Source organism: Eretmochelys imbricata, chromosome 3 (genome assembly GCF_965152235.1).
Source record: "Eretmochelys imbricata isolate rEreImb1 chromosome 3, rEreImb1.hap1, whole genome shotgun sequence".
Classification (NCBI taxonomy): Eukaryota; Metazoa; Chordata; order Testudines; family Cheloniidae; genus Eretmochelys; species Eretmochelys imbricata.
The window spans coordinates 206,169,410-206,193,736 of record NC_135574.1 but is presented as its reverse complement, the minus strand read 5'-3'; the positions used below and the strand labels follow the sequence as shown (position 1 = coordinate 206,193,736).

The following is a 24,327-nucleotide window of genomic DNA, read 5'->3' as shown; positions in this document are numbered from 1 at the left end:
ACTCCCCTGAAGGTTGGGTACAAGCTACTGTCCGAGATAGGATACTGGGCTAGATAAATCGTGGTCTGACCCAGTCTGGCAGCTGTTATATTCTTATGAGTCTTGAATTGTTTTGAGTTAAAGTCACTGCATTATAACCTTGAAGGGAAGACAATCTTCTTCTAATCTGGGCAGGGATATTTGGGTAGATAACCGTTCCTAACCTGGAACACACTTCTGAGGCAGCCACCTATGAAATACCACCACCATGGAATAACTTATGAGGAAGGCTAGCCCAGTGGTCAGGGTGTTTGTCTCAGACTTCGGAGTCCTCGGTTCAGTTTTCTGCTCTGCTATGGGTTTCCTGTGTGACCTTGGGTGGGTCACTTAGTCTCTCTGTGCCTCAGCGCCCCCTCCCCCGTGTTTACATAGAGGTAATAGTATTTTCCTACTTCACAGGAGTGTTGTGATTATTAATGTGTTAAGGGTGGATACCACAGTAATGGGAGCCATATAAGTATGATGGAAAGTGAGGAGTGGCAGGAATAAGGGACTAAGGTTGAATTTACAGATGAGATATTGTTGTTCTCTATCTTTTTGTTCATTCTTAACACACACACAGCCACACTCCAAACTCCCTCAGATGCTGCTGTGAAAAGGGACAGACAGACAGAGAGAGAACATGTCCGCAGCTTATTCCTTTCAGTACCAAACACACGTGCCTGTTGTTTCCCAGCGATGAACCCTTTTGGGAAACTCCTGCCTTCCCTCCCCAAGGAAATGTATCTTCAATACTTTTAGCATTTAATATTTTAAAACTAAGGTTTTCAATGTCAAGTGAAAGAGGTTTGAGGCAAAGTTGCAGTCCATCTATATTCTTAGAGCATTCTTTCCTTGGTTACTGTATTTTTTTCTTTGATTCAGGCATTGCGCCTATAAAATGACGTGCTTTATTTCAAGCATGTGTTTGATTTAAAAATTATTTGGGGGAAGAGACACTATCATGCACTAAATGGACAGATGATAATGTCAGTATTATTGGTATAAGAAGAATCCTTTTACCCCCCAAAATCACACACTTATACCAAAGTGAGAAAAGAGAAGGAAAGAAGAGTTCACAAGAAAGTTTCAGAACCAAGACTCAAGAGTCGGTTGAGAATGGCAGATAGCTAACCTATTTCTATTGGTTTGACGTGAATAAAGATGTAATAAAATGAAAAAAGATGACTTGGGGTATGTCTTCATTCCAAACAATGAGTGTTTAACTCAGGTTAGCTAACTCAGGTTAAAATAGCAGTGAAGACAACGGCAGCTGGCTTTTAAACTTGGGTTAACAGTTTGAATTGAAGCCTATAGAGGAGCCTGGATTGAACTAGAGCTGCTAATCCGAGTTGAAAGCAGAGTTGCCTTGTCTTCACTGTTATTGTAACCCAAGTTAAGAACACACTTTTTGCACTGAAGAGAGACTCTACGGATATATCTACACTGCAGTTAGACACCCTATGGCTGGCTGGTGCCAGCTGGCTCAGGATTGGTCTACGGGGCTATTTAATTGTGGAGTAGACATTCAGGCTCAGACTACAGCCTGAGGTCTGGGACCCTCCCACCTCACAGGGTCATAGAGCCCGAGCTCCAACCTGAGCCCAAACATCTACACCACAGTTAAACAGCCCCTTAGTCTGAGTCAGCTGGCATAGGCAAGCCATGGGTTTTTAATTGCAGTATAGACATACCCTTAGATACCTAAACATCAGGTGCAAAATACTGCAACACCGTGGAACTACTGGTTTGCAGGACTAGAGTTAGACAATCAAGGATCCTAGGCACTTCCCTAAATGAGGCCCCCTCATGGCTCTGGCCTTCCTTGGAACGGGGCAAGAGCAATCCAATAAACTTATGTGATGGGGAGCTCTCCACCACTTCTCTTCAGGTAGGCCTGGCCCTGCTCTCACCACCTGTCCCTATGTTGGCAGGTTGAGTTCCATCCGAGAGCTAGGGAGAATTCAACCGCTACCCACCAAAGCAGAGACTGCTTTGCCAACACCACCTCAGCAGAGCTATGATCAAGTAACTGCTGAGAGGGTGTTGTCAGGGCTGCCCACAGCGCAACAGGTGTCAGAGTTAACAACCCATTAGACACCTGAACTATTGTTCCAGGCTTTCCGCAGACTCAGGCAGGTATTGCTCTATCAGTTACACTCAGATGAAGTCTGCAAGCTTTTCTTGTGAAAAAAGAGATTTGTCAACTTGGTCAAAATTTCCCCATTTTGTACTGTGCTGTCTGATTGTCCATCTTCTGCTTCCTTTTACCCTCCCACCCGTGAGATATTAGTGATAAAGCAATTGCCAGTTTTGCCAAACACCCCTCCCCCCTGTGTTCAAACATAATGAGTCAGGCCTCAAAAAATCTTGAGATTTGCTTAAAAATCAGAATTTTTTAAAATAAAAATGTGGGGGTTCTCTTCATTTGTTTTTCTGGTATTTGAGCCTTTAGGGTTCACATTTTCCAAGTTTTCTTAGCACCAATGAGGGCTAGAAACTATTTTTAAATGAAAGATGAGATTCTCATCTAATAACATGAGATGAGTTGGGGCTTTCAGAAAAAACACCAAATACTGCAAGACTCATGATAAAAATGTTGATGGTTGGCAGCACTGAATTTCTTGTGTGTATACCATTTATCAAACTCTTTGAGATGACATGCACTATATTCATCTAAAATGTAGTTGTTGAAGATACTATTAAAAGGATGCTATCAACTTGAAAACCACATTTTTCCACTGAATAACATGCATCTGTTTTTACACTAACACCTAAAATTATTGGAATGGAGAGAGATCACAGAGAAAACAGTATTTTTCAGTTTATTTATTTTGTACGTTTAACATCCCTTCCAGTCAGTTTCACTGTTCTGGTGTTGGTCAGTTGCACTTCCTGTCTCATATTCTAGGGGGATGAAATCACCTTCATGAACTAGGAGAGCTCATATGTATGTTCTTCCACAGCAAATGCAAGAGGGTGTTAGCAGAAAAGCTGAAACTGAGGCAGCAGGCCGTCATATAGACAGGAGGGAGAGGGGTAAAAAGGAATGGGACAGAGCGTATTTATTGGTATTGCTTTCAGGACTGCCCTTCCTCCCCAGATGGAAAGAGCCTTATAAATATCAGCAGAGAAGAAAAATCTCTTATTTTTTTTTTAAGGATTTAAAAAAAAATCTACATGCAGTTTAAAGGGTGCTCTATCAGAAACTTGAATTATTTTAAACTGACTTCCTTTAATTTTCCAGGGATCACAAACCATTCATTAGAAGTATAATTTTCCTCTTTATTACAAACTGATTGTTGTAATCCCCTTTTAGACATAAAGCAACAGAAATATAAAGCCTGAGATCCATGCACAAAAACTATGTGCAATTGCACAATACAATTATCATAATTTTTCACACAAATCAAGTATTTGCTTATGCAAATGATCACAGAATCATCTGAATCATCATTTGTTCATGCAAATATCTTATTGTCCATGTGGTTGTACAAATTGTATGCACACCCATGCACACAATTGTACATGCATTTTTGCATGCACAAGTGGGCTTCTACATTATAAAAATGTAGTCCAAAGAGCTTAACATTATATAATCACTTGCTGATTTTAACTTGACCAGCAGGTAAAAGCTATTTAAATCTTCATGAAACTTCAGAGTTTACCACTCTTGGAAATTATACAGCCACTAATTGACTGACAGGAACAGAGCACTAGAATGTCTATAATTTCATAGTAATGTGCATGTAATATGTCCTTAAACTGGGTGGAAATAATTGTGTGCTCAAATTTTTTCTCCATATTTCAACCGATATTGGAGAGAAGTGTGGGTCCGCTCCTCCCACTTACACCTCGCCAGATAACAGCACTAATGTGAACTTTAAAGAATATCATTATTTTCCACTTATGAATGATATCTTAGTTACTTTCTGAATGTTTAGTTTGCTTTAAGATGCACAGTGTTCTTGCACAACTAAATGGGTGTAAGCAATGTCTATGAGCCTCATAACAGAGCAGTAGGTGTGCTGTTCCTTTATTTATATGATTTTGTTTTTTCCCTTTAGATTAAAATATGTAAAGGTCTCATTACGGTAATTGACAAAGGTAAGAGTGACACCTCGAGCAGGCTACCGCACTGGCATCACGCTAGATTTACTAACCAGCTTCCTTCCTTCCTTCCTTCTGTTGCTAATATAAAGCTGAAACAACTCTTGGTTTGTGTGGTTCATTCTCTCTCTCTCTCTCTCTCTCTCTCACTGCAGTCCCACCTCATCTTCAGGCCGGGTCTCTTTTTCTTCCCCCAAAACATGAGTTCCAAGCTCTGTGCTGGAAAAGAGCGACCCTGACTATGCTCACCTCTGAGTAACAGCTCTAAGAGCCCGGCTGCCTGCCCTGTTAGCATCCCCCTGCATGTCTGAGAAGCGCATACTTTTTTTTCATTCTTTCTTCTGCTCCTGTTTGCTGCAGGCGGAATCTGACACCAACACCTGCCATAGTGGAAAATGTCTTTGTTGCTTTGCACTTTTGTTTGAATTGCTGCAGGGGAGCCAATGGGAGTTAAGTCCATTTACTTTTTTGTTGGCTAAGCACCATGGAATAGGATCTTGAGATGGGGCCGATAAGGAGTGGCACGTGCTGTGCTGGCCCTTTGAGTTAGCTCAGCTTAATAAGGGCCTCCCTTTCTGGGGAGGGCAGATTGCTGAACTTGGGCCTCTGAATGGAACAGCTGGGGGAGGAAAAGAAAACAAAAGAGGGGAAACACAGAGTGCCCTGAACCTGGTGATTGGGGGTGCGGTTTAGGACCCGGAGAGCAGGCAGGCCGGCCGGCCACACGCCAGGTGTGACCTTTGCAGGCTCCTCGGTTCTGTTTGTTTGTCTGGGCAATTTCCAATGCACTGATCGAATGGAAGGAAGCAGCCTGACAGCAGCATGCTGGCTGGATACGCTCAGCGGTAGCCTGGGTTTAGGCAAAGAGGGCTTGAAACACTGAATTAACTCCTTGAATCCTGATTCACAGATGGATGCAACCCCAGAGCCTTTAAATAATAACCTGTCAAACTAGAAGCTCAGTGGATTGATGAATGGTTATTTATAACCCACATTGTATCATCTAAAAAGTGTTCCATGCTTATAAATGATTGATTGTTTTACATTACCTGAAATGAGGATTTTAGGCTTAGAGTATCTTTTAGTAGGTGTTTGTGTTTGAATTGTGTATTTCAGAGGGCGAAAATGGAGCCATCTATGAATCAGAATCTCAGACGCTAATGTTCATTATTTAGTGATGGACTTTTTTACTAGGCCATTTTTATAATTGCTTTGATGAGTTAGAACTTTTGTGCTGCCTATTCCCCCCCCCAAAAAATTAGAATATAAATTTAGATAAACCTCCTTTGGACTGTTGGAAAATCTTGAAATCTCATTGTAACCTTTACATTAATGTATTGTTTATTTTTACATATGTGGGTATTGTCCTGTTTCCTGTCACTAAACTGGTGCATAGTTAAGTGGGCTAGAGTGTGTTATCTGAATAAAGTTCCAAGCTTCCATTGCTAGAAGAAGGCCAAGTAATTTGAGTTCATGCCAGACAGCTTGCAAGTGGAATTACAATATTTGTATGAAAGCCTTTATCTTTTGTGGTTATTACTTGCTCATTCTGCAGCTGCTGTCTACCTATCAATCAAGATGGTTTAGAGGGACCTTCAAGGTTGATTGCATAGTTAAGGACTTGCCAGAAGAAAGTTTTGACTGATGGAATGTACAAACTCCAAAGGCTAAAGGAATGTTGGGGATGATTCTAAATACTTAGGTGTGGCTATGCCTTCTTACACACTGTTTGAACTGCCCTGCTTTTCATATGTGCAGGACCTGTATTGTTGAGAGCTTGCATGACTATTGCTTCAGCTTGCCCGTTTGGTGAAAATTGTATTATTTTGACCATCTGCCATTCTGCTTAGCTGTAGGAATGTAAAATACAGCACATCCCCCCATCCCATCCTCCCCACCCACACACACACTTTCTTTCTTAGGGAAAACACAGCAATTTTCCAGTTCTAAGCCAAAACTAATAGGTCCACATTTTTCATAGAAAATGTCTTTGCATATTAAATCACATTTTTCACTTATTTGGAAGTGCTTTTTTTCTGCTCGAAATAGTTAACTGACTTTTTACTTACCAGTTTTATATTTTATCATATGAAATGTGAGTATCGGGTTTGTTAATTAGTTTAAGAATTTCAAATGACCAGTAAATGCTTTCAGATTAACAGCAACTGAATTGTCCTCTCTTTTGTTTTTTCATGCATTAGAATGATATTTAGTAACATAGTTGCATTTAATGATTACAAGCTTCACTCTTGTCATAAGTGCTGTGTTTTAAACCTTACAGTAAGGAAACAAACTGAGACACTGACTGTGCTGTTGCATTTCCAGACTTTGCTTCTGAGAGGAAGTAAGATTAATACAGGCATCTAGCTCACAGTGGTGCAGCTGAATTTCTAGAAGCACTCAGAAGACAACCCAGGATTGCTTGCAGCTACACCACTGGGAGTTGCTTTTTGTGTAATTGATTTGTGAGAATCTGTCTGCTAAACTTATAATTTATGAAATATTCTTTCTGTAAAATATCTTAACCCCTTCAGGGAGAAATTAAAGCCATGGAGTCATGGTTAAAATGCTAGCTGCAATCATTAGAATGGGTCCCTTCTGTCAAGCATAAGGAAAGAATGATTCAAATGAAAATGCTTTAGTTTAGAAACATACTGGGCTAGGTTCACCAGTGCGCTGAGGCTGCTTTCCACTGCTTCAGCAAAGCAAAACACCCGTTAGACTGGGTTTACAGCTCCTTTACACATCCATAGTATGCAAGGGAGTCTGGCTCATTAGTTTTATGGTCACTACAAGAAGGGATGGGATGAGGTAGTTTAGTGGCCCTTAGCATCAGGTTTAAAATACCTAGAACCATATGTTCAAATCCCAGCAGACTCAAGTTAGTCCTTTGTCTTTCCAAGGTAAATGGAATATCATGCAGTTTAGTACAGGGGTATCTTTCAGTTAAGACCTTACAAACTGATGTCCTGTCATCTTTTCTTGGACATGAAGGATTTCCTGATAGCTTTCATAAGGGCATGATTTACCCTATGGTTTCTGGGCCAATTATTTCCCTCCTCCCGCTGTTGTATAGTGTGCTATTCAACCAGTTGGTTGCCAACTTCCACTGCAGATGTAATTCAGTAGCAGATGCATTTCAGTGGTGGGGTTTGTGCACAGTATCTGCAACATTTTGGGATCATTCGGGATGCAAGGTTCTATAAACATGTAAAACGTTATCTTAACACAAGTAAATTAAATCCAGGTACAGGAGCAATCTGAAAATATAAAATGTAGATAAATTAGAGATGGGCTTACGCTGAAAAATGTAGCTCTAGGTCTGAAGTTTGTGGATGCTTAGCCCTTTATAGACATAGAGGCCAACTGTGAAGTTTAGATCCAGATTTGAGTTTGGATTCTGACTCTTCCTCCTCCATCCCCAGAGGTTTGGAGGTGTTTGGATAAGGGGCTTTGCTTCAGTCCCATCTCTAATAAAAATATTTGTATTGAGGATTTACAGGGAGAACTATACCATTGTTTAAAAATATTGCACCAGGAGAGAGCTGATGAAATGGCATTCACGCTTACAGAAATGTCCTGGGACAAGTCAAAACGACAGTAGCAACAACAGAACTGTGTTGCAGCATGCATTTTTGTATTCCTCAGAGCATGATTATAATTGCACTGGGGAAAGACAAGAGTTGCACACATGCTTTAATATTATTCATTTACTTTTGAGTTTAATGGCTGTGTCCTCATCTGTTCTCATTCAGACAAGCTATTTGGTCCTGACCTCTAGTTGTAATCACCTTTTGGGAATGAATGAGTTGTAACTTAAATGTGTAAAATAACAATGTGTAAATACATGTGGACTATATGGTAGCCAACAGAGATTTGCTAAGCTTTGCATAAAGTTCTTAAATAGCCTTCTTGAATACAACAGAAATTATGGTGATTTCGTTTACGGCTTCCTTAATGGAATTGTTTAAAAATACGTTGCTTTTTTCTCTTCAGCATTAGCAGTTAAGGCACCTTACTGTTGTAGTATGATCAGAAATAGTAATAGTAAGGAAACTAATTTTCAGTCCTCAGAAACAGAGAAATTAAATACTGCAGAGCCATTCAGTGAAACACAAAACAAAAACTAGCACTTTTAATAATACGTGTGCAAGAGGGAGATTTAGTGCTATATTGTACCTTGAAGCACCAACCTAGGAGTAGACCCGAGAGACACTGTGACCCAGAAACACTCCTCTGAGTCCCACACAATTCCTTCCTTGCTTCAGGGGGCAGCAGTAAATTATATAGCCTCTGTGCCAGCTCAGCTGAACTGGCCAGCGCTTTGAGAGAGTGGAGCCAAGACTCTACCCACTCCTCCACCCGTCCCCACACACCTGCTCTGGGGTGGGGGAGGAGCTGGCGCAGGCAGCATCTGCTCATTCCTGCACTCTCAGTCTCAAGGTCTGGGTAGCCAGCAGAGGGGTGTAAAGAAGGTTCAACCTCCCCTGCCTGGGCACTTAGTTCAAGTCACAACCTAGTCTTTTGTTACCTTCTCTGGAAGCAGCCAATACTAGCCTCCTTACCATGTATGAGAAGCTCATTCTTCTTAACCGTTAGGTTCCTTGGGCCAAACATATTCCTAGTGCAACTCTGGTCAATTCAGTGGAGTCATACGGGATGAATTTTGGTTTCTTTTTTGTATCTTAGGAAGCACTTTTGTCATTGGACACATTCTATTGTTCTAATAATACTTTTTTATTTTCTTTGCCCACTTGCTTTTCAGGCTGTCTCACTATGAGTGCAAGTGCTGATCTTACTGTAACCACAGGAATAGAGTTAGCAGAGCAGACCTCTCCAACACTACCCAATGCCACGAAAAACAAAGCCTCTGGGAAACTTCGGCGCTCTGCTAGTGCTCTCAGCAAATCTTCAAATTAAAGCACTTTGGAAAGGGAAGCCTATTCAAGGGAATTTGAAAAAAAAATCGGAATAAAATAATTTACTGTATCACTAGAACATTGCTACATGCTTTGGATGAGCATATAAGGAAGTGTACAGTTCCCTTATGTGGCAAAACTTAAATTATTGATGGACAGCTATCACTTGATTTACCTGTCATGCATTACACTTGATTATTGTTGTCACCAAAATAACTATGTCAAAACTGGATCTTTTTCAGTGTGTGAGGCATTTAACTGATGTGGGGTAACTCACTTATTTTCCCTTAGAATCTGTAGATGCAAGTACAGCTGTCACAGGAAGAGGATGCAAAGCAAGTATTGAAACCAGTTATTTAATTTACTTTCATTGTGTTGATCGTTTAATCATTCCAATGATAGTTTAACACCTGTGTGTATATTAGCAAATTTTGTCTAAATGGAAAACAAGTTTTCATTTAATTAAACATGATGGACTTTTTCCCTTAAGTGTGGGTGAATGACTTGGGTGCTTTTCAGTATGTCATCAAGTGCTCCCTTCCTTTTCTGTTTTGAATTGATACCCCAGTACAGTTTTTGTGCATAAAAACCATAAGTATCAGATAGCTGTTTTAAGTAATTTATTTGTAATCTAGGAAAGTGCTGCTAATTGCATAAATCACCAGACCTGGATTAAAGTCACTTGGCTTAATCTTGCCCTTTTATTCAAGGGTGCATGTCCCCATTCATTTAGTAAAATCCTGAAATTGAGCTTGCGCTGACCCTCGCAGGATTGGGCCCTTTGTGGGATGCTGCATATTAACATACCAGAGAGCAGAATTAGGACCCCTGCATTCTCTCTCTTATTGTTGGTTATAACCATCACATGCCAATGCTGGTAAATTTAAGGGTTTGCGGTTTTGGCTTTTTTGGTATCTTAACAAAGATTCATACTTATACCGTAAAATGTAATACAGGTTAGAGATGTTAACCTGTACAGTTTGGTTCAGACCATTTAGTTTATGTCTGTCCATTTATTTTTTGATAGAAATCTTCTTTTGCAGCACTATCTTTGGACATAGGGTCATTTTGTCATATGAAATGTTGCATGTGATTAATGCATAATGTGAGCTAATCACTTTTTTCTGTTTGTGTGAAAAAAATAAAATGACCAGTGATTTCATTTAGAAAAGCAAATATTGCACATTTGCAATAACTACTTTTCAACCAGATTTGTGCAACTGGGAGCCAGTACACATCCTCAGTAGCCACACTGACATAGCACATCAACAGCGCAATAATCTGCAAATTAAAGTATCCCTAGTTAGTCCTAGATATTGTAATAACCTTCCCAGGATACATTACATTGTGTTCTTTTGGTGATCTGCATATTGTGCAAATGTTTTGGATATAAAAAAACCTCAGTACAATTTCAGTGAATAGTGGTTTTGAGGAGTTAAGGGGAAATTTTTGTACTTTTAGAAAATTAATATTACCATAAAAGCAAGGAAAATAAGAGACACACACTGTAACCACTTAAACACTTAATAGAAGGTAGGGAATTCAGATTTAAGGCTGAAATTCTGTCATCCATTATGACTTTGTATTGCAAAGGTCTCTAAACAGAAGTTGATTTTCCATATAATAATGCTGTAATACCTAGGAACAACAGGGTATGAAATGGCGGAGTTTCAAAACTGAATTTCCTGACCCTTTTTTTGTTTGATGGAGAGACAGGGGGCAGTTGTCAGACACCTAACGTTACCGTAAGTTTGTTTTTTGACATTTTGGCTACTAGTGTTAGTATATATGTCTGATTTTTGTGTCATACCCCTGTAATCTTCCTAATCTTCCTCAGGTCTAGTTAACATAGTCTCTGTTTGTTTGTGTTTATTAAGCTGGATGCACACCTGAAAAACTTAATGTGACTTCTTACCTGAACTGAAGGGGAGCTACTTTAAGTAAAGCTAAATGCACCATTGGGTCGCCATTTTTATTTGGGCTTTTTGTTTTTGCACTCAGTTTCTGTGTATACATTAAGTGAATGTTTATTTTCACGTTCACAGTGATCTGTGCTTATTCTCTGTAAATAATGAATGCTATTTGATAAATCTTTACAGTAATAAGTTATAGCTTGGCATTTTGTTATTGACTTTTTGTATTAGTTTATTTGGTTCTAGTGGTAACCAGTTTATCAGGAAAAATTAAAATGGGATGCACTCATTATCCAGAGCAGAAACTAGAAATTGTTACTTGTGATGTTAGTACATAGTCTACACTAGCTAGCATGTACAGGTAAATGCAGCCAGCCTCCTGGCACAGAGCATAATTGAATTGCTGACATTTCTGATTGCCATTTGACTTTCTGTTCAAACCTTGTTCTTTGCAACTTTCTGATTGTGTGTCTATAAAATAAGTTAGAAAAAAATGTGTACTGCATTATCTAATGTGTTTTCATTTTAATCATTGTTGGGTAAGGAGTTACTGTGCTTAGTTACCCAGTAAAATGTGTGTCAAATACACACCAGGTGGAGTAGCTCAAAGAGCATTTTTCTGAATGAGACAAAATATTTCCTTCTAAAACGACACCAATCTCTAATGCAAGGAAGAATGAAAGCGCAGAATTATTATTTCCCTGTTATAAAAAAGTGTATTTTCTTCTTTAAAAAATGAAAATTAGAATCCGAGGGTTTTGGTAGTATAAAACAAACAAGTACACCCTTTTCTTAACTCCTCAGAAATCTATTAAATCTCAGTTCACTGCATAATTCTGATTTAAAATATGTTAAATGTAAAAAATGTATCTTTGTGATATATACAGCTACTCTGGTCCTTTGTTTAGATGCCAAGTTAAAACAAGGTACATTGATCCTGTGGCAATGGATTTTATTTCCAGTATTGCAGTAATAAATGTAGATTTGAATGCATTGGATGAATATGGATACAATAGAGTGTCATTTGCTTACCTGCACCATTTTTGACCACCTGCATTTTGGCTAAGAGAACAGAGCTATTGGCCAAAATTCAGACTTGGTATAAATAAATGCAATTCTCATGGAAAGCTCCGAACAATTTCATTAGTGACTTCCATGGTGAAATAAGTTACATATCTGGTGTAAGTGGTAAAACAATGTAACTGATGCAGATCTGGCATTCCTGTAACTGAAGCTGAGTAGCAGAATGGGCTGTATAGCAGGAAGAACTGCTAACATGAGGATGTTAGGTAGGATGTGGGAGGGTAAATTGGACTCCTGCTGAATACCAAAGAGTTGTACCTTTTTTCTGTCCTGCTTACACCATTCTTAAGCCACTGGTGAATTTGGCCTATTGTAGACTTGACAGACAGACAAGTACACTGCTAATCCATAAAAGTACAGGGGACCAGACTGTTCCATCACATCTGCACATGCAGGTCCTTGAGAAGTCACCTGACAGGATGATCAGACCCATTTTGTAAGAGTGTATTATACTTTACAAATGAGCTGGCTTCTGACAGATGGAAGTTTTTGTTTAGCTTTTATCAGTGAAAACTGTTCAGCTACCCGGCAACATACTTGCCTAGTCCAGGTTCCATTTGGCATAATTAAACACCAACAACTAGATTTCATGTAATCTAAGGACAGTTCACTCCCTGCCCCCATCATAACAATATTTGTATTTCCATAAGGTTTCCTAGAAATTTGAAAACTAATATTACAAATATGCTCATTTCAATATTCAAGGGAAATCTCCAGAACATCTTCAGTATCTGATGACATGAGAAGACCTCCAATTAACCCTTGCATACAGTGACAATAATACTAGTGTCTAAAAATAGTTGGTAAAACTTTGGGGTGAGGGGGTCACCTTTTATAAATCATGAGACTAAAGATATTTTTCAGTTTGTGTTGGACCAAACTCTACAACAGCTGTGGCTGAAAATTCTCTCCAACTCCAGTTCTCTTGACAGTTTGCTTCATAGTACCCTTAACTGGGGAAATAAAACACTCCAGAAGTGTGTGCTGTTGTGATGCAAGACCTTATTACCATAGTGCAACTCCATTTGTCATTTGGCTAAGGTGCTGTAGTGGATATATTTTTACCATTCAGTTGTCAGTAAGATAATTTACAAAAACAAGACATCCAGGAATTTTATATATAACCTAGATATACCTTCATGTGTGTTGGGTAGATACCTTTCCCAAAGTGTAAGGGTAGTCATATAATATAAGTGAATTGTGCTTATGCAATATTTCTTTTGTAAATGCTTGTATTCTAACAACGGAGGGAACAATCATGGTATCTTTAGAAAACTCAGGAAGCTTCCCTCCTTCAAAATGCCGCAATCTTCAGCGTGAAGGGGCAATTTTGCATCCTCTAGTAAAGCAGGAGAATTGTGAGTCTTTTAAAAATGCCTCCAGGAACCAATAAGATACAACACTTGAACGTCTCCGCTCATTAGGAAGGGAGTCTGTTTTCCTAATATACAACTGGTTACATGGATATTTCCACAACAGTGGCTTTGCTTTTATCACAAGTTATAAAGTCAGGGCTCCTGTTGCTTTTACTAGAAAAGGATGCTTGAAGAGCCTCAATCTTTTATATGTTCTCCTATTGGGCCCATTTGTAATGTCCAGTATATGGAACTGTGCAGAAGCAGGTGAAGTGGAAATGGCTGTGCTTTGTAATTTTCTTGTCTCTGAACATACCAAACAATCTTCCCAGTTCATTATCCTCACGAAAGTCAAACAGTGGAATTTCAGAAAATAAACTGTCCCCTCTGAGACTGGATTCCAACGTGTCACGTACCACACTAATCCTTTACTAGTCTACGGTCTAGGTGATGATCAGACCTAAGGGCCAGTGCCCAAAGATGCCCAAAGATGTGATGATGCAGAGAGCCTTGCCTTCCCTTACACTCCTGGGCAGGGGCCAAGAACAATCCCAGTGGAGAGCATAGGCACTGTGCCCAGCTCATGCTGACAGCAATACTAACTTCCCAAAAGGGTGAAGGGTAAGAGCATCCCACTCCCGGCAACCATGCTGGCCTGGCATGGAGCACAGTACATGCTGCACCTTTAAACAGAGTGGCAATGTGTCATTGCAGCATGTGCTTCTCCAGAGCCCCAGTTGAATTTCCATCTGGGGTTCGTGCTATGCTGGAGCCTTTCCTCAGTCCCCCAGTGTGGCTAATGGCTTAGAAAGCACAGTCCAGCCCTTAAAAGGCTTTGAAATGTTATCACATCTGCATTTGTGCTTTTAGTTTGAGATTGAATGAAAGAAGAAGGTACAAACTCCACAATGCACACTTGTGTAATCCCGTGCACAAATGATGCACTCATGTCGCATCCTGTGATTGTTCAGAAACCATGTCCCAGATTATTTAGCTTCTTAGGCACTGCCTTGCTTGAAGCCATTTAATACGTGCTAGGATGATTTCTGGGAGAAAGTGAAAACAGCCCTATTGGTGACTTTCACTGGATAGGGCAGTTACAACTTTTGCTCCTCTTAGAACTTGATTGAGAAAGTTGGTTTCTCAGATTGTTTTGGGCCTGAGTCATGCAACTCTCACACAAGGAAGGTCAGAGTCATCCCTCGTGTGACCGTATCAAAATCAAAGAGAGTCCCCAGGGGTGAATTCACCCTATCAGACTTGATAAGAACTCCTCATGGGAGCAAGGTGTATTCACTAGGAATACAGGGTCTGATCCTTATCATCAACTAATAATGTTTGACATAATGCTTTAAAGTCCAAAATGCAATCTGCTGCAATTAGCAAAGCCTCTCTCCCCTTTTGGGCAAAGCTGTATAGCTCTTGGATTGCCTTCAAGTGAAATGTTCAGCAAGGCCCCTAACCATCCATATGTCAGAGAGAGATTTGCCTGAGTGAGGAGTTCCAAACTGGGCCCAGACAGGGTACTCAAGGTAATCAAAATGATTCTTCATTGGAATGTTACATATTTTATTCACACAGATGGCTGTCCTTGATGCACATAGGCAATTCAGACTGAAATTTGCTCCTTTTTCATCCCCTGCCCCTCCCCCCGCTGTCTGTAAGCCTCGCCTCCTCCAAAGGATCTTTGACTACTGAACTTAGAGCCAGCATTGCCACTGATACCCTTTCTCTGGATGATATTTAGGAGCATTCATTGCAGCACTCAGCTGCCAGTAGTAAGTACATTTGATCAATATTTTCAAAGAAATGGCCCTTTGGATAAGTGCAGAAGTGAGGCCCTCATGAGAGCACTCTCACTGTATTGAACCTGGCAAGCATTCTCAGCCGTAGCCTCTGGCATGGTTTGAACCAGCAGAGGCTGTGCAACAATGGCATTATCTTCAGCTTCCTCTGAAGGGGGTTTTGCAGCATTTTGCTAATAATAATTACAGACCATTACCAACCCCCAAAGACGTTATTTATGTACCATTCAGTGTAAGAAATGCTTAATGAGAGTTCCTCCTCTTCTAAGCCTCATAACACCTTGTTGCAGAGTGATTTACATGAACATTCAAAATGATCTCTTTCTACTGTTGATTTTTTACTCTACAGAGAGTTTACATAGGAAAATGAAGGGGATCAGTTCTCTCAGTCATAATGGGAATGCTATGGGGGTATTTGTTTGTTGGTGGGGAAAAGGACCCCCTAGTGTCTATATTGGAGAGATTAGGGGGTGAGAGAGTTCTCTTTTAAATAGCCTTTGGGTGAACTTTTGATACTGAAATGGAAAGTTAATCCTACACAGCAGGAGATGAATTCTAAAGTCATTTTGTTTGTAAAATTGTTAGTGAGACTGTGTAAAACATTTGTTTTCTCCAGTACTGATGGGGATGAAGGCCCTGATGCTGTGCACACTTTTTTCACATGTGAGTGACTACACACGAGTAGTCCCACTGAGTTCAGTGGGGCTATTCACACACGAGTGTTTGCAGGTCAGGGACCTTAATTTGTTTAAAAAAAATATTTGATATGTTTTAAGAAATAAGAGGGAAATTTTCAAAGGGCAGTTAGCAAACCACCTCCTCAATGGAATTTGAGCATTTAAGTTCTCTTTGTGCTTTTGAAAATCTCACCTTTCCTTTCCCTATATACATGTAACATGCATGAGATTTAGTTGATCAAAAGGGAGAGACCCCCCAGCCCTACAAAAACTTGCACACCTGTTTAAGTCAAAAGTTAGCACCTATTAAGTCTTTGCAGGATCAGGGTCTTAACATTGTTACTACTGTCTTGGTATATGTCAACGTTCCCATCAGAAACACGCCTATTATCAGGAGGTTGTTGCCCGCCATTCATTCAGGAGTATCTTGCTCTTGTATGGCTCCAAAATATCTTTGATGTTTACATTTGGGTGGGTTAATGTTAGATATATAAGAATTGGCAAAAGTACAGCGAAGGGCAGCAAAAATGATTAGGTGTACAAAAAAGATTCCATATGAGGAGAGATTAAAAAGACTGAGACTATTCATCTTAGAAAAGAAACAACTGAGGGGGAATATGGTAGAGGTTTATAAAATTATGAATAATATGGAGAAAGTGAATAAGGAAGTGTTATTTATTCCTTCACAAAACACAAGAACCAGGGGTCACCCAATGAAATTAATAGGCAGCAGGTTTAAAACAAACATAAGGAAATACATCTTCACACAATGTCCAGTCAACTTGTGGAACTCATTGCCAGGGAATGTTGTGAAGGCCAAAATTATAATTGGGTTCAAAAAAGAATTAGATAAGTTCCTGGAGGATAGGTCCATCAATGGCTATTAGCCAAGATCCAGGACACAATGCCATGCTCTGGGTGTCCCTAAACCTCTGACTGCCAGAAGCTGGGACTGGATAGCAGGGGATAGATAACTCGAAATTGCCCTTTTCTGTTCATTCCCTCTGAAGCATTTTGCAACCGTCACTGGAAGACAGGATACAGGGCTAGATGGACCATTGGTTTGACCCACTATGGCCATTCTTAACTAATCCATTTGAGTAGTCAAAAGACATGAACAGCTGAAGAATGGTTTCAGATACTCTAGTCCACATTGCCATATGCCTGAGCTAGTGCACTTGCACAGAGGTGAGCAGTCGCTAATTCTGTAAGATGAACAGTACTGTAATGTGAATGCAGTGCTGGCTAATTTACAGGGCATTAATTGTATGTTCCAATTGAAACTGTATCATTATTTGATCCATAACAAGTCTCTCCACCCATGAGATTTTTCTTTTCTTTTTCAGCATGCAAAATAGCAATAAGTTTGATGCTCAGGTTTAATGATCACCTAGGGTCTCTTAACTGTCCTTCAGGCCATTAACTTCTCCCATTTACATCACTCCCTGAGAAATGACCCACATCATGATCCTTATTGCTTAAACGATCACCCAGATAGTGAAGATCAGTACTGAGTCCTCTAATGATTATGGACCTGATCCTACAAACACTTGCCACCAGACAGAGGACCTGAGCTAAAGCCCATTCAAGTTGATGCAGATTCTTTCCATAGACTTGAATTGGCTTTGGATCGGGCATGTGAAGTTCCGTTGAAGTCAGTGGGGCTACTTGTGCTTTAAATGTTTCACAGAGTAAAGGTGAACATAAGCACTTAAGTATGTGCTTGTCTTGAACATTTGTGTACCCTGAATCAGGGCCTGTATGATTAATGATAATAGCATAAATGTCCCTAAATAGAAATGTATACAATAGACCAAACCTCTTAAGTCTGCCAAGTAAATAGCATTGTTAAAAAGAATCTCAGTACCCACCAGATGGAGGTGCCAGACATTTTGAGGTTTTTTTTCTTTTGAACTAATATTTAATTTACAAATGAAAAACTATAGAAAAGGGCAGTAAAATGCTGGCTTAACCCAACAACGTATGAACTGTCGCTGATGTATGCCGTTAACCTACTCTGCTATACCTTGGTGTTACAGCAGATATGTCATCAGTTACTACAGTGATCCAAACTTCTAGTGGACTTTCAGCTTTAAACTGACAAAAGCCAGGCAATTAAGAGATAGGAGAGAAGCTTTGCTTTGCTTTGAAATAGTTTTGTGTGTAGATTAAGGAAAAAGAAGTCAACTTTCTAACTTAAGAAGAAAGGTGATGTAAAATTAACATTTTGCACTAATCCATTTAAATTCCCAGGGCATTGTGAAAAATATTGAATATGTGTTTATTTATACTAGACTATGCTAGCTTCAAAGTAGTTTTCTCTTTTCTAGAAATAGTAACTGATCCTTTTCTAAAAGTAATGTTAGGCAAAGGTGTATTACGCTGGAGAGTAGGCACTTACTGTTACAGGAGAACCATTTAAAATCAAGTTTCATAACTGAAGGGTGCATTCTGAAAACTTTTCCAATGTTACCTTACCTCACCTGACATGTCACTAGGCAAAATGTATTGATTATGAGAGTGCTGTATTCTGCAGTGGGGTTACATGGAAGATGTGGAACTCCTTTCTGCATGGTTTTAGTCTTGACTTGGCTTCAATGCTGAACAATAATGGAAAAATCAGAATCCAGAAGTACAGTCACATTGGGATGTCTATACATATCTTAGACTGCATAAGATCATCTGTTCAGTTATAAAAAGCAGGTGCTACAATGTCCTGTTTTGGTGCATTTACCTGTATTATAACATCTGTAAGATGAAAACCCATGCTTGAAGTGCCCATCCTTCTTGTTAACATATCAAAAATTTTTATGATGCAAATCTGAAATCTTTGTTATGTGAGTTTTACAGTGAACTAAGTTTCATTAAAATTATTTAAAACTGTAATCTGACTTTGTGTGTGTGTGTAGGTTTGAGATGCTTGGATGAAATGCGCTAGATGCATCAAGTCCAAATGTGCTGATACTTTACCAAAACTAGCCTTAAGAAAACCAGTGATATTCCAAGTAATGAAATACAATTTAAATTATACTGTAAACTCTATAGTAAAACACTTAAGTCTTAATTCTCAGTTACCCTAAGGCCCCTTTACACTGTTCTGGCGCACTAACTAATTTATTGGTCCCATTTGACTGCAGTGGAAGCAAAGTTAGGACACCACTGAGCACTTCTGAAAATCCCACCCTTGGATTTTTTTTTTAAACCTGTACATAGTACCTGAGAGAGAGGATGCTGCAGAAGACTGTACTTTATCAGTGGATATGTGCCTAAATATCATCCTGGTGTGCATTCTCACTAGACCAGATTGGCTTGTCACCATGGGCACGTGCACCTAACAACAAGGAAAGGCAGTTACTGATAGGTTGCATGGAAATCTCAATAATCAAACAACACTATGTACAAATCATAAAACAAGAAGATGCATGTCAACACTCACCCTCAGGCCCATCTGCTCACCATTTATAGATGCCAGAAGAAAACATTTATGGCTTGAATATGCAATTTTCCAGATGCAACAGATCACGCCCCCAAAATGCTATCTGAGACTGATTACAATGTGGCAATAGAAGCATGGAGATGAGAAAAGCACTTTCTAGGGGCGTGTGTTAGGGTTGCCAAGTGTCTGGTTTTCTACCAGAATGCCCCCTCACTCCCTGCCTGCCATGGCTCTGCACAGCTCCCAGAAGTGGAAACATGTCCCTGCAGTCCCTCATCCCCAACCCCACCCCAGAGCCTGCACCCCCAGCAACTGAGGTCTGGTCTACCTTACTATGGAAGTGTCTACACTTAGATTTGGTTCTTGCCGACATAACTGCCCTGCTATGTATAACTTCACCTCCATGAGCAACATACGGTTGAAGTAGTTACAGCGACTCAGTGTCAGTGTAGACACTGTCCTGCTTACTGGCTTTCAGAAGTCAGCCTACAATGCCCATACTGACAGTGTAATCCAGGGGTGGGCAAAGTTTTTGGGCCGAGAAATTGTATGCAGGGCTGGGGCAGGGGGTTGGGAGTACGTGTGCAATCTAGGCTGCTCTGCGCCAGGGCTAGTCTGTGAATGCAGCTCCCCTGGAGGGTGGGTCTCCACTGCAAGGCCCCTTGCAGATCAGGACTCAAGGCGGTCGCCTTTGTGGGGGTGATGCTATTTTCTCCGTGCTTCACTCCTGGGTGTTTGAATCCGCTTGGGGGGGGGGCGCTAGGTTAATGGCAGGTGGGCGAGCCGCGAAAAGGGACATGAAGGAGGGAGCCGCGTGTTTGCTTGTGGTGCGCTCTGGACTGTAACAGAAACGCAGCTAAAAGGACTAGCCCTGACGAGAATCAATTCCAGCCAGGGTTAAGGGCAGTCGCTCTGCTGGTGGCGGGGGAAAACAAAACAAGTGAGATTTACCCTGAGAGTGTCTCCACCGTGATTTCCCGCTGTTTCTGTTCGGCTCCAAACCCTTCGGCCAGTGGTTTCAAGGTGGTGGGCAGTGCATGTATCTAGCTCCCCCCGCCCCCCGCGAGGCGAGAATAGGAAGTGCTTTAGAGTAAACTTTCTCACCTGGGGCCCCGAAGCCGAGCGGGTGAAGGTTCCTGCAATGGGGCTATGCTGGTGGTTAGACCCTGGCACTAGTGAAATGAAAGTTGAGATGGCTGAAGTCTGGAGCGCTCACTTTCACCTTCGCCACGGATCAGCTGAGCGCGCTCACAAGCCATATGCTAGCGCTGATCGTTACAACAGAGGGCTGTTGGTTTTTTTAATAAAAAAACATTAGCTCTACTGTGTTTGTGATTTGGGGCTGGAGCTAACGTATTGGTTGATTCAGGCCCAGGCCATGAGGCAGCCCTCGGTGAGGAACTGTCAATTAGCAAGAGAAAGGGGATCAGCCAGCCTGACCTCATCTTTAGCCCTTCCCCTTTGTAAGGCGTTGGTTTACAGTAATTTGCTTCCTGGTAATTTTACCAAACGATAGACAAACTCCTCTGGTCTCCCAAGCTGCGCGCTCAAAGAAATAATGATTTAGCAAATGCCTAAAGAGCTTCGTTCTTCTTGGTGGGTTTAAAGCTGTAGGGGAAGGTGTAACTAGGCTGCCTAGGTTTTAGCTTGCTAAGTCACTCAGAGCGCCTTCAAAGGAGGGTGTGTGAAAAATAATCACCAGAGTGATATTTTATATACCACAGCGGGCTCTGTTAAGCTCTTCCTTCTTTTAAGCTTAAATGAATAGATTAGTCTTCGTTAAAGAAAAGTAGGAAGGCTTTGATTAATGAGAAATATGAGACGTGAAAGGATGTGTACTTGAATTTGAAAATATTTTATTTGAATAGTAAATAGTTATACAGTTGAAACAGTTCTATTGAAGCATTCTATAAATAGCTAACAGTTAAGAAAATAATGTGTGTAGAAAAGAGATTGCATCTAAAAGTAAGAGCTGTCGGTTGCACAAGAGCTGTCTGCGCCCTTGGAGCAGGATAAAATGGTCAAGATTGTGTGTTATTCTAGGTAGAAAAGTTAAAACCTTTTAGCAGATCCCTTTAGAACAAGATCTTCTTCTAAAATGCACAGTGAAATGGCAGGACGGGGAAGGGGAAAAGCGCATCAAAATATTCACGATCAAATAATATCAATCTTCATAATATAAATAAATAAAGAATAAATAACAATTACTCAAATCAACATATACATATAGTCAGCTCGTGATTCTACCTCGCTAAGGACAAACAATCGAAAAAAGAAAGTTGGCAGGTAATATTTAAGGCAGTTTCTACAGCATATTCTGGAGACCATCAACAGTAGAGTCAAGGCATTTGTGGCTATACTAAAGAAAACAAAATGAAGCAGTTTTATTTGTTCACATAAAAGGGGGTGGGGGTGTAAAGCCAGCTTCCAGCAGTTCACAAGCCATAATAAAGCTAATCATGTGGTAAATTCAGTTTACAGCCTGTGAAATATAAAGGCATTATTCTTCGAGATTGACTTTAAAAAATAAAAATAAAACCAACAACCAACCCAACCCCTAGGCTACGTACACAGAGAGATGGGGGCAGAGGAAAACCAGAGAGACTTCCTAAGGGGACCTGGATCCCGCTAGCGATCAAAGAGGGGCTGCTTTTCAGAGACTGAGCTACAGTAGCAAGGACGGAGGAATCACCACCAAGGAGACACTGGCACAAGTGGATTTTATTATTACTCCCCCCCCCCCAGCCCCTTTGTTTTCATCTATAAATAAACCAGGCGCTGGAGGAGGGGCGGGGGGATCAGCCGGGGTCCTGGAGAGCTCGGCTCTGCAGGGCGAAGCCGGTCCGAGGCAGCTGCCAGGCTGCAGCCCGGGGGCAGGAGGGGCGAAGGCACGGCCTAGCAGGCGGGGCGCACGGGCAGCTGCAGGAGGATGACCTGCCGGTTCTCCGAGGGGTGGCACTTGTTGATGTGGCGGGTGAGGCCGGGCGAGCTGTAGAAGGTGGCCGGGCAGTACTTGCAGGGGAAGACCTGCGCCGAGTGCAGCAGGCGCAGGTGCCGCTCCTGGCCGCCCTTGCTGGGGAAGGTTTCCCCGCACACCGGGCACAGGTGGCACTCGCTGGCAGCCGGCGCGCCGGGGCCGGCGCCGGGGCCGGGGCTGGGGCTTTCCTCCGGGCCGGGCCTCTCCGGGCCGGGCCCCGGCTCGTGGCCCAGCAGGTGCTTGCGGAGGTAGGCCTGGCGGCGGAACCGGCGGGCGCAGGTGGGGCACTCGTACAGCCCCTCCTCGGAGCCGGACTCCGAGCCGCCGCCGCCGCCGCCGCTCCCGGGGCTGGGCGTGTCCCGCTCGCTGCCGCTGCCTCCGGCCTCCTTGGGCGGCGGCCGCTCCTCGGGCGCCTTGGCGGCCGGCGGCGGCGGCGGCGGCGGGGCGCTGGGGGCCGGCCGCGGCTTGTGCCAGCGGCGGTGCGAGGCCAGGTTGGCCGGGCAGCTGAAGACCTTGTCGCACTCCGGGCAGCGGTACTCCACGCGCACGATGCGCGAGCACTTGTGCTGCGCCAGGGCGAAGGGGTCGGCGTACTCCTCCTTGCACAGCTGGCAGATGAACTCGCCCAGCGGCCGCGGGCCCGGCCCGCCCGCCCCCCGCGCCCGGGGCGGCTCCACCGGCCCCTCCTTGATCTTCAGCCCCAGCACCGGCGACGTGGTCACCTCGTCCTCGAAGTTCAGCTTGCGGATGGCTTTGGCTTTCTTAGCGGCCGGGGGCTTGTGCTTGCCGGGCTCCGAGCCGGCGGGGGGCCGCTTGGGCTGGGGGCGGCCCGAGGAGGCGGAGGGGGGCAGCAGGGCGGACAGGCTGCGGGTGCCGGCGCTCGCCTGGCCGTTGCAGTGGGTGTCACTGTGGGTGCTGCTGGGCATGCCCTGGGCGCTGCAGTGGGTGTCCCTGTGGGGGTCGCTCGGGGTGCTGCGCTGGGGGCCGCTGGTCTCCGCGGGGCTGGAGGAGGAGACCCACAGTTTGAGCTCGGCCGGGGCGAAGAGCAGCGAGTCCATGGTGCTGGGCACCGCCGGGGCCGGGAAGGACTCTGCGGAGACCGGCGAGCCCAGGTTGAAGCTGCGCTCCAAGGATTTCTTCTCGTGCTCCTTGCTGACCGGCCGGGTGGGGCTGTACAGCGCCTGGCACGCGGCCTCGGGGGTGCCGAACTGCACGGGTTTCGGGGGCGGCGGCGGCTCCCGGGGCGCTGCGGGGGCCGCCGGATCCAGGCCGGCGCAGGGGAGGGGCTGGGAGCAGCGCTGCTGGCCGCCGGCGAACAGCAGCAGCTCAGGCTCACCCTCCTGGCCGCAACGGACCCGGTAGGAGATCGGCGTGGCCCTCCGGTTCCTTTTCACCAGGAACCCCCGGGGCATCTTTGGCGGTTGGGCCGGCGGGGAAGGCACTTGAGGCGACGGCGACAGGGGCGCGGATCTGCAGCAAAAGGCTTGTGCGTCTGGCTCCAGCCGGCTGCCTCGCTCAGGCTTTGCTGCCTGCTCCTGCCATCCAGTCCGGGCTCAGCAGCAGAGGGACAGACCCCCGACGTGCCGCTGCTGCTGGTCCCCCTTTGCACTTGTTGTCTGGTGGGCGCCCCGCAAATGGGTCCCGTCTGCCCTTGCCCGGATCGCTGCACTCTTTTTAAGGGGAGAGGATGCCATTGTTCGAGCCTCCTGCTCCATCCCCGAGCCAATCAGCGCTTCCTGCGGCTCCTATGGATTGGAGGAGTGTGGGAGGGTGCAGGCTCGCAGAAAGGGGCAGGGACAGCGGGGTCGCTTGCTAGGTACAGCAGATGTACCTGAGGGGTTTCTCTCGTTCGCTTTCCTTTCTCTCCCCCCCTCCTCCTTTCCCCCCATTTACTTCTGGCCCCTCCCGGCTAAAGGCACACGCCTGGCCCCTCCTCTTTTCACGGTCTGATGGTTTTCTATAGGAAGGCACACGTGCCTGGCCTTTGTGTGTCTCCTCCGGGGGGCACAGATCTGCCAAATGGAAATGTCCATC

The 24,327-nt window shown here is 43.3% G+C and overlaps 2 protein-coding genes across 3 annotated transcripts in view; one reads left to right on the top strand and one right to left on the bottom strand.

Annotated features, from left to right (window-relative positions):
• Positions 1-18,766, top strand: part of RALGAPA2 (Ral GTPase activating protein catalytic subunit alpha 2) — a 304,928-nt gene extending 286,162 nt beyond the window's left edge. For both annotated transcript variants that reach the window (XM_077814154.1, XM_077814153.1), the window contains exons 39-40: positions 4,086-4,125; positions 8,894-18,766. In XM_077814154.1, the coding sequence (XP_077670280.1) occupies positions 4,086-4,090 (5 nt within the window). In that variant the 3' untranslated portion in view covers positions 4,091-4,125; positions 8,894-18,766. The remainder of the gene's footprint in view (positions 1-4,085; positions 4,126-8,893) is intronic.
• A 3,445-nt stretch (positions 18,767-22,211) lies between these two features.
• On the bottom strand, positions 22,212-23,705 carry INSM1 (INSM transcriptional repressor 1). Its single transcript, XM_077812072.1, has one exon. The coding sequence runs from the start codon at positions 23,703-23,705 to the stop codon at positions 22,212-22,214; it is 1,494 nt and encodes a 497-aa protein (XP_077668198.1).
• Positions 23,706-24,327: the final 622 nt, after the last annotated feature.

Coding starts and splice junctions, on each gene's coding strand:
- INSM1 (XM_077812072.1), bottom strand. CDS start 23,705: ATGCCCCGGGGGTTCCTGGTGAAAAGGAACCGGAGGGCCACGCCGATC.